Source organism: Falco biarmicus, chromosome 5, assembly GCF_023638135.1.
Source record: "Falco biarmicus isolate bFalBia1 chromosome 5, bFalBia1.pri, whole genome shotgun sequence".
Classification (NCBI taxonomy): Eukaryota; Metazoa; Chordata; class Aves; order Falconiformes; family Falconidae; genus Falco; species Falco biarmicus.
In genome coordinates, this window is record NC_079292.1 from 62,928,416 (window position 1) to 62,938,923 (window position 10,508).

Genomic DNA, 10,508 nt, shown 5'->3' on the forward strand with positions numbered 1-10,508 from the left:
GTATTTCAGACCTCAGTGACTCTAACTCTGCACTTCAGGTATTTGGTAACCTTGTGCCTATGCTTGTGATTTAACCTGCCTTTGCTAAGTTAAAGCACTGGTAACAGTCAAGAACCTTTTCTGTATGCAAGCCCAATATCAGTGCATTGCACAGTTAAATATCCTTCTGTATAACCACAGAACGACAGTAAGAGCTTCTAAAATCTCTCCAGGTACATTTGATGGAGGGGAACAGGGGGACAGGATGGGGGGATACCTTTTCTCAAATAAATTCTTTCTAACACTGTCAGTCCCCATGGTTACTCCTGTGGCTGAAATCTGTCCCTTCCTATCTACAGATATTATGATAGCCTCATGTCTTTGCCTGAATTTCCTTCAGTTCTTCTTACCCCTTATGTTCTCCTATTTCAGCTCTGTACTGTTCTCCCAGCTGCAGCTATAACATCTCACCTGGTTACCAGTTTTATAGAAAGCAATTGCTAGTGTTTATACCTAATTTAAAAAGGTAACACAGAATCTGGATAAGTATTTATTTCCTTAATGAGAAGATGAGTTTGAGGAAAGTGAATCTAAACATATTGACTAAGTAAGCATTTTACACAAAGCACTCTTAACCCAGAGTATGTTACCAGCCTTGTAAATAACATAAAGTCAGCATGCAATGGGTGACAGATGTGGAGTAACTAAACTGTGCAGTTTCTTGGAAAATTTATGTACATTTTGACATTTGAAATGTTGCATTTGCATATGTGCTTACATTGTGAAGGCATCCCAACTGAAAGTCCTCAGTCCTTTGTAAGAGCTAAACTCCCACTGTGTTCTGTGCTACAGCAGGATCCAGTTTCAGTTCTATAGGGCATTCTTGTCTCTATTTTGTAGTAACATTTACATTTTACAGGACATTACACTCTAAATACTAACAACACAGTTACGACCTTCTTATTCTGGCAGATGTTTAATGACTTAAAATCTGGGTCTGTTTTTAGCGCTATTTAACATGCTTCAGCTTTCTAAGAGTACACATCTTTCACCTTACCAAAGTGCTAATTTAAAACCTTGAGTTTTGCTTGAGCAGAGTGTGTTGCATTGTGTCTATTACATAAAATTATATCCCTGTACAAGTAAGCAGGAGTTAGAGCAAGGGGAAACTAATAAAGTGAATTTCATCAAATATATCAGGCCACCATTAATTTCCACAGAAACTAATTTTGTCTTTATTAATATATGGGCCTGCATTCACTTGAAGGAAAGTGCAGAATTTGGAATTTATTGCAGCTGAATGCAAGTATTTTGGCACAACAGACAACTCCTATGATGATACAAGTTGACCAGGTAAGAGAAGTATGAGAAAAAGTAGATTTATAGGTATCATCCTGGCACAAGGGGCTAGTACTCTCTTTTTACCAAAATTTAGTCCTTCTTCCCCACGAAGAGAATATAAAATCACTGAGCCTTTCAGCTACATTCCCATGTAGGAAAAGAGCTGGAAAAGTGAAATTGTATTTATATGTGTAAAGTTATAACTCCAAACATAAATAACAGGGTTACATTTGTTACATGAGTACAGAACTGCTGGATGAAAGTGCAGCTTCTCATATTAGTTGGGGAAGAACTGTAAATAACTTCATGAAAAGCACAATCCTTTACTAACCCTCTCATGGTATGGTCACTTCCCCAATGAATCCACTGCCAACAGTGAAATATGCACCTGCCAGTCCTAATACCATATGTCAGGATCTGTGCTAAGACATGTTAATTTAAGTGATTAAGGATTAACAACTTGGCCAACAGGTGCACCTTCATGTGGACTCTATCATTCAGCCAGGCATTCACTCAGAAAATGTCTCTTAATAAAGAACATTGATGAAAAAAGCAGACAGTAGCTTCATGCAGTTGGCAAGTCTCTTCCCTTTCTAAGTCATGTGGACCCAACTGATAGGGAATGCATGCACTGTGGATACAACAGCACCTACATTCTAATTGCAAATGTTTGGGATATGCAAAAAACTTCCAATGAGTACTGTCAGGATGGAATCTTTGATGTTCACTAACAGACAACAGCCTTGGTCCTGATCTTGGATATACTAGCTTGAATGTGAAGCAATTCCTCTGATTAACATCATGGAGAATAGAACATGCCCTACAGCTGCTGGTTTTATTTAATAGTCAATGACTGCTTATCATTAACTTCAAAAGGAACAAAACTAGGCCAATAGCATTTTTCAAACCCTCCTCTTTGTGTGTTTGTATGATATCTTAAAGGAATACCTATGTACAGAGAAGAGTTCCTGTGCTGGAAAGTTGCTAGTTAACAAAGACCTGTTTATGTGAAAGATAGCCTAGCTGGCATGCTGTAATGCGTACCCATTGTTATACATGTAATTATTGTAACTGGTCCAGTCATCTGCACACTGATATTCTTGATTAGATGGAATGTACGGATGATAAACTGTTTCTTTTCCCAAGAAATAAGATGGAGCAAGTCTCTGTAAAACAACAGCACTAAACTGGTATGTCAGCTTCCTTCGAATTTTAATTATTTCACCTGTTCTTCCATAATTCCTCAGTGCTCTGGCCATTTTCTGATATGTCATGACCTTGCGGTTTCCCTTTCTTTCTCCCCACAGCTCTGCAAGTTTCTCCTTGTTTTTGGAGACAAACTGGAAGACACCATTAGGCTTATCCACCCACTGGATGCAGTTTGCCATAGCTGGATCGTACAGGGACTCATGGAGGTACTCAAACAGTCGAAGTTTTTTTCTACCTATTAAGAAATAAATTTTAAAAGGTCAGCACAAAACTCTTACTTGTTTTAAAAGATGAGCAGCTGTCATTTTCCTGGAAAAAATCTTACAGGTAAAAGTATAGGTAAACCTAGTACCCTATTGCAAATTAAAAGATCTGTATAAACTATCCAACAGAAGACCAACAATAGCAAATGGGATGATAGTTCTGAAACACGTACAGATCTGTGGTGACAAAAAGGGATTCAGTCCTTAGAATTTCAAGAGCAGGTTATTTGGGGTTCATGACAAATATCTGGTGACTTCAGTGTGTGGTAGGTCTGAGAAACCACTTTCAGCAGTCTTCAGACACATGCTGTGCAGATGCATGATCAAGGAATCCACACCAGGAAATTACATCCTCAGACAGTGCAGGAAAGAGGTTCTGGAAAGCCAATCTGAATGTTTTTTAATAAGTGCTTTCCCTCAGTAATCAAAACTCAAAGATTTTGAGATGACTCAGTTTTGTCAGGTTCGTTTCAGGAATGTTTTGAGGATGCAAGGTAGTCTCTGATGTAAGAAAGGATGAGCAGGAAGTGGGAAGAGCAAGCTAGTTTTGAACCATAAACCTCACCTAGTCCATAAGGAGCTAACCTTTTGGTACCCTGTAGTTTTCTAAAGATGTGCAGAAGTGTCAGCTTGCATTCCCATGCAGAATAAAGCAAGCTCAGTACAGCGGTATTTGTCAGTTACCTAAGTTCTTCTTCCCACAGGCTCAGCTCTCAAGTTTACCAGTGAGACTTATTTAGTTCTTGTGTATCTCTCTCTCTGAAGTACTTCTAGTTCCCTTCACAAAGCCAAGGGTGACCAAGAAGCTGCTGCAAGGAGGAAGAACTTAAGTTTATAAGACAAAGAGGAACATTTTGCAGAAAGGAGAGTCTATACAGAACAGCTTCCACTTTAATTAAAGTGGAAACAAGCAGCTGCACCTAAAGTTTATAAAGTCTTGTCTTGCATGGCTATTTTAAACTAGGAATGGGGGAAAAGTGACAGTTGCTAGGGAACACTGAGGTCAAGCCAAGACATCTGTTAGGGATGACAGTAATTCTGCATCTGGTGGTAAGCAAAGAGGAGAGAAGTGACTGTCAGACTAGGAAGAAGAAAAGCCTGAGATCAGAGGTACTTTCCAAAAAATTAATAAAGTTTCATTATCTAAATAAAAATTGGCCTGTGACTTGAAGTACATGTTCTGCTAGAAATACATATAGTATTGCCAAGGTGAGAAGATTAAAAGCAAACTGAAGGACACCACCTGGTCACAATAAACACTTCTTAGCTGGTGACCTCCTTAGGTCCTCTCCAACCTGAATTATCCTATGAGCCTATGAACCTCTGGCAGAAAAAATCAAATCAAGGGAAAATCCGCAGACTACTGTGGACTGAGTCTCTGCTGGAAAACACTAGTGTAGCCATGTCTGCAGCAGCAGCTGATTTCAGGCTGTCTGTTCTCTTAGTTCAGTTGTCATTTCTGCCCAAGCTTTTATTTCTAAACACATCGTCTCTAGCTGATATCTTGGTTTGAGAGGGTTTATTTGCTCTTTTGTGTTAATGCAGCTATGTTTCTAGAGCTCAGCTGTTATCTCCAGAGTGCTACACAATGTGGATGCACCAGTCTGAGCTTGGGTTAGTGCACAGATCTTCGTACTGCACCTCATTGCACAGGTGTGTGGTGTTCATTACCAGGCCCTAAACATTGGTCTAACTAGTAGGCTAGCGTCTGCTGGTTTCTTATGTGATCACTAGAGAGAGGCAGGTTCCTGCAGAGTCTGTTTCAGAGCATCTGCATTAGATTTCTATGCTGAATTGTCCTGAAGCAGCCAAATTCTCTCTGGGTGTGTCTAATTAAGATGCATTTCTGAAGTACCTGTCTTGATTGTCTCCACTCACCAAGCTTTAGTTCAGATCATGGAATGGTCTTGACGTGCATGAACTGGACTCCTTTCAGAGGAAACCTAACCAAAGATGCTTCCCAGAAGCTTATCTAAGCCACTGCAGATTCCAGAATTTGCAGCCAACCTAGAGATTGCCCTAAATAAACCCTTGTGAAACATTTTAAACACACTTTGGGTCCTCAGTAACGATTGTTTCATTTACAGATCCATTCCTAAAAGGCCACACTACTTACTAGTGTACAGAAAAACTCTCACGTCTCAATATGAAGCCAAGAGGACTAAATTTATTTAGGTATAGTGGAAATAGTCCCCCAAATCACAGTTTCCAGCAGGTATATTGCCATGAACACAAAGAAACGCATAAGAGGAAACAAAAAAACCCCATAAGAGTAATCAGTCATTCTGGAAATTTATGCAGGATGGCCTTCTGGAAAAGACGATTGATAACAATGTAAAAGAAATATTAAATAGGAAATTAATTTTAACAGAGCAGTAACAACTGAAGGTGAATTCAGATACTGATATGTAAAATTCCTCAGTGCAACACTGGGTGAGACTTAGAAAAGCAACATTTCTGGATTCAAAGATTTTAATTTGTAATGATGAATTTCAAGTACTAGAAGTATAGAACTTAAAAGGAGAAGCTATTCTTCCTATCGACCTAAGGAATTTGTAGTAGTAGTAGTAGTAGCTATTAAGCAACAGAAACCACAGCGTTCAGCATCAATGGGGAGAGATACCAAAAACTGACACCGTGTGGTTAAAGTTGAGACATGGGGATTTCAAAAAGCAGCAAAATCAGGAAGCTACTCAAAAAGAACCCACAGTCAAAAGTAGTCACTACAGGTCAGAGGGGAAGCTGTGGAAATCTCATCTAGCAAAGTCATAGAAAGGATGCTGAGTGCCAAACAAAAAACGAAGAATGAATGCAATGAAACAGTGAAGTACTATAATGACCAATGCCACCCAAAATATTCTTTGCAAAATACTCATTCAAGTAAAGTCAACCAAAAGGAGCACAAAAATAGCTAGATTTTTCTAGAAGTGTCAGAAGCTAAGAGGTAATGTGAAAAGTAAAAAAAGGCATAAAATCAAGTGCAAAAATAGTAATGTATGTGAAGAAAACCACTCCTTGTTGGACCACATGAAATAAAAGAAGTTATTAAAGTTGATAAGATGTTATTGATAGATAGATTTGCTTCTCTGCATCTGACTTTCAGATGATTTGGACTGAAACACCTCTTGTTTGGTTTCCCATGTACTAAATAAGAGGACAGAATAAGATAACAGATTTATCTTACCTTATGAGACTTAGCAGACAGGAATTGAACACTAGCAGTTGTATTCTAGTTACTATTAAATGTTAACTTATTTTTTCCCGTTACAAGTAAAAAAAATTAGGAAAAAGAGAAACCATGATTTTCCAAGATATTTTTTAAAGTAACAGAACGTACATGTCAAGTTATGCTCTTACTACACACCTTTCCCTGCTTTTGGCTGGCCAGCAGCATGTACCACTTGGCTTTCTGGAGTATTCTGCAGAGTATGGTAGACAGTCTCATCTGCATAAAAATCCGCTGCACTGTTCTTCAAGAATTAAGACAACAAAGAGTTACTAATAGAGTACATTCTCTGAGCAAAAAGAAACTTGTAGTAATGACTGGCACGAAGCCTTCAAATGCAACTTTTTGTCACCTCACCCGCGGAAGACTTCTCTCAGCTCCCAAGGCATGCAGTGTACCAGTAACAAGCAGCACTAATTGATGCCCCGTGGGAAGGGCTGCCCACCAGGGGAGACTTTAGAGGGAAAACAGAGTAACTGCCTCACTCTGAACCTTTAACCCTTCTGTTGGAAACAGAGGAGGAACAGTGGACTCTTGTTTCCAGAGTCAGTAAAAGACAAAGGCCAACTGGGCAGTGGCCCCTACAGATTCTGTAGTTTCTGTGTCATGTTGTCGCTAATCTGCTGGTTGAAAATGGGCTTTTGTGGAATCTATTTACCAGAAATTATCTCCCCTGCAATATTCATGTCCCATCACTCCTGAAGGCCACACTCCCAGTGTTTTAAAGAATGAATATGGACTCTTCAGGCTGAAGCTGAGCTCAGAGTCAAGATAATGCTGGTCTTCCCAGTACTCTTAAAGTAAATTGCTGTTGAAGAAACCAAAGGCATGGCACTTTCTCCCAGCAGCAGAAGCTATGTGGAGGCTGAAAGCTGTTCTCTGCCTGTTCCCAGGCAACAGAGAGAAGCCCTTTTCCCTATTGTACTGGTAGGTTTGTTAGCTGGCACATTACATGATGAGCCACAGAAGAGCACCAGAGGCAAACAGATAAGGTGACTCCTATAAAAAGATTACTAAACTTGTTTTGCAAATATTTCCCAAGGCAGTTTCATCTGATTCATGCCTGGCCAGTCCGAATTTCTGTTAGAGTTAGCATAATGATTCCTATTAGAAATCACAAATGGGCAGCCAATTTTCCATTTAAGTTTGACTGTTCACTTACAATCACATTTCTCCAGCTATATCCTTGGTCCTCTGTAGATGGTGCTGCAGAGTAGCTGGGACTTGCTCGGAGGTGGTGGTGATGGTTGATGACAGTCAGGCAATTTTTATAACCTGAGAATTAGTAGGATGGAGCAAAAAGTGAGTAAAAGGGAGAGAAGTCTAAAATGCTGCTGGGTCTGTCATAAAGCATTTATTCTGTGGCTGTCTTCTAGATAATAAAGTCTCCAGAGCCACAGTGTTTCATATCAGCAGGTTATCCAATATATTCTGTACTGTTACTACTTGCTAATCAAACCCTTGGCCTGGTGGTTTTGTTTTTTGAGGTTGTTTTTTTGTTGTTGTTGGTTTTCATAATAAAAACAACATTTTTTTAAGATAAAATGTCAGATTTTTTGTAGTATCGTGAAATAGTTTGGTTGATAGAAAAAGGAGGGCCTAAGAGATCACCAAACATAAGGAACAGGATCATTACAGACTACTATAATACATGTATTAGAAAGGAAAAGGGAACGTCACGCAGCTCTGCAGGCCATTGGTACAATACAAGTCAAAGTCTCCAATCGTGAATGAAGTGAAGGAGCATCAGAGCACCTGCAATCTCTGAAAAAATGACACAGAAAGAACCCAAGGCCTCAGGGTGTTTAAAAGAAGCACAGAACACTGGGCTGAGGCACTTGCAATAAATTACACACTGCAGTTGGTCATAAGATTTTGGAGGGTCCACCTATTGCAAGTGGAAATGTGGGTGCAGCTGTGGGACATACTAAACACTGAGTTTCAGGTGTTTAATACCACTCTCCATCAGCCCTAACAACAGATACAGGCAAGAACATTGCAAGTAAATGTATGTAGTGGGTGCTTCAGCATGTGTAAATTACCAGTGCAGTGGAGTCAAAAATCTATTAACAACAGCTGAAGATATAGCCCAATTGGTCTTATTTACATTTTAGTAAATAATAGATAATATGTAAATAAACTTCCTCATATGAAATGCATTCCACAGAAAAGAGAGCAGATATTTTGTTCTGGACTCAGAAGGTTTGTGATGTAGCCTCCTATTTTCCCTTTCTTCCATTTCTATTCACAGTGTAAAAACACCAAATAGAGATTTTAAATTTTATACTAATTTAACTGCCAAAACCTTGCCTGAACTGGAACAATTTACAGCTTGCCTGTATTTTAAGCTTTTTAAAGTATAAAAGTCTTGAAGCCAAGAAAAACACTTTTCTATTAATTTTCCAAACTCAAACTTTCATTTCTGCATAAAAATATTTTAAATCTATATTTTAATGTAAAAAAAGTAATTGTGGATATTAATTTCACCTGTTGGACTCTTGGTCTTTTTTTTTTGTTTGGGGTTCCCCCCCCCACTGGAATTCATTATATGAGTTTATTCACAGCATAACAGAAGGACATTTTTTAATTAAAACTGGAAAATGGCTGTTGCGCTATGGTCCTATATGCTGTCATTATAGGAAATCTGAGCTCAATGCACCCAGGCTAGTACTGGGGGGAAGGCAGAGGGCGACCGTCCAACAGTTCCCCTGTGCTATGACATGGAATATGCACGCCGCACTGGGCAGTACTAATGGAGGGGTGGAAACCCTCCAAATATTCTTCCCCCTTTCCATCCTCCCAACATAACCCTCTGCTGTCCATTATTCCACCTCTGGGAATCCCACCTACGTACTTCAAGATGTAGTTTCCTGTAAAAATAAAAAGTGGTAAATGAAATGGAATAACGGTCTTCTTTACCTGTTGAATACTGCATTTGTCTGTCAGAGTGCTGCTGCAGTACTTCTAGCGCATCCTCGAAAGCCTGGCCCAGTACGTCTTGGTCAGGAAAACTCTGCAAGAACATTTTTCTGTCAGGAGCCAGAAAAGATCAGGCTGGTTCTTTCAACATTGTCAGTCGGAAAATTCCAAATCAATACAGTCATGACATAGAATATACATCCTTCTGGAATATGTATTTTTCAGACACTGAGGCATTACCATAATAGTTTACTATTATGAGAAAGTTCTCGCTCCTTTGAGAAGTCTCTTTGAGGTCGTAGGACAACTCACACGGGTAACATTACTCACTTGTGCAAATGTTTCCAGGTTCGTTTCCTTAATTTGCAGCAGAAGTTTACATAAAGGGTGTTACTGCTATTAGAGTGTTTTATAGTATGTAATACAGAGGTACATATCACTTGTGTAACATGATTTATGAAGCCAAAGTTATCATTCATTGACATGACATGAAATTATTATGCACAAGTTATGAAGTGGTTATGCAGGGAAAATGCTATACTATGCCAGTATAGGAAACCAAGTGTGGGCTTTCAGAAAACTGCTCCTTATAATTTTGGAACGTCTTGTTCTAAAAAGCTAAAAAAAACCCCCAAATCTGAGTTTGACTTGAGTTTTCTGTAGCATGTTTGAAGTACTCAATAGTGAAAGAGAATAAAGGCAGTGTAGACTTACCATTATTTAGATAACAAAACTTGAATCCTGTTTAAAATAAAGAGTATTTTAAAAATTGTATGTTTCAAAATAAACAGTAACTCTCTCATTATAAATAAAATTAACTAAATGAAATAACTCTATTATTTCCAGCGATGAGATCAAACATATTTAATAACAGAGTTAAAAGTAATTTAAGATTAGAAAGTGGTATTTTAATGAAATTCAATACTTGCAACATTGTATTTTGTTTTTTTAAATTCATGCTTTTTTCATTACCGTGGTGTCCAGTTTCATTAATACTGTAACTTTTATATTATTATCCACATAATTGTAAACACATTTTTTAAAGACATTATGAACTGAAAATGTGTTATTGCTGATATTCAGCCTAATTAGCACAAGTACTAATTTTGCAAATAAAATACTGACCTGAATTAAACACAAGAGTTTAAGCCCCTTTGGTTTGCAGACCCAGTTGAAACAACTCAGGGTGTTTTCATAATGCAGATCAGACTATGGCTGTATATGAATATATATAAGCTCTCTGACTAATTGTGAGTTCCAGAAGCAAATTTGATTGTTAATAAACAGTGAAAATTGACAGACTTTCAGCTAGTTTAACGTGGATTATACTTTACATACAACATTACTCAGAAACAATTCCTTAGTACTTCCTTTTTATTTATATTTATTAGTTTACAATAATCAGGTTTTGTTGCCTTGCATGTTTTTTCCTGTTCTCATTTACATTATTATGTCAAAATTGTAAATATAATAATCAATGTATCAGTATTTTACTTATTAAATGTTTACAATCTCTTGAAAATACTGGACATTTTGGCAGTGATTTCAGCAGATGTGAGATCGCTTTCTGT

General features: G+C 38.1%; 1 protein-coding gene across 10 annotated transcripts in view; it reads right to left on the minus strand.

Annotated features, from left to right (window-relative positions):
- Window positions 1-516: 516 nt before the first annotated feature.
- Window positions 517-10,508, minus strand: part of SPIC (Spi-C transcription factor) — a 28,178-nt gene continuing 18,186 nt past the window's right edge. For 4 of the 10 annotated variants that reach the window (XM_056339887.1, XM_056339888.1, XM_056339889.1 and 1 more), the window contains 7 exons: window positions 10,063-10,152; window positions 9,652-9,678; window positions 8,938-9,031; window positions 7,181-7,293; window positions 7,033-7,098; window positions 6,157-6,262; window positions 517-2,764 (listed from right to left, as the gene is read on the minus strand). In XM_056339887.1, the coding sequence (XP_056195862.1) occupies window positions 2,340-2,764; window positions 6,157-6,262; window positions 7,033-7,098; window positions 7,181-7,293; window positions 8,938-9,031; window positions 9,652-9,654 (807 nt within the window). In that variant the 5' untranslated portion in view covers window positions 9,655-9,678; window positions 10,063-10,152 and the 3' untranslated portion in view covers window positions 517-2,339. Of the gene's footprint in view, window positions 2,765-6,156; window positions 6,263-7,032; window positions 7,099-7,180; window positions 7,294-8,937; window positions 9,059-9,651; window positions 9,679-10,062; window positions 10,153-10,508 lie in introns of those variants that run through there. The other 6 variants (XM_056339885.1, XM_056339882.1, XM_056339883.1 and 3 more) reach the window with 3 other exon arrangements.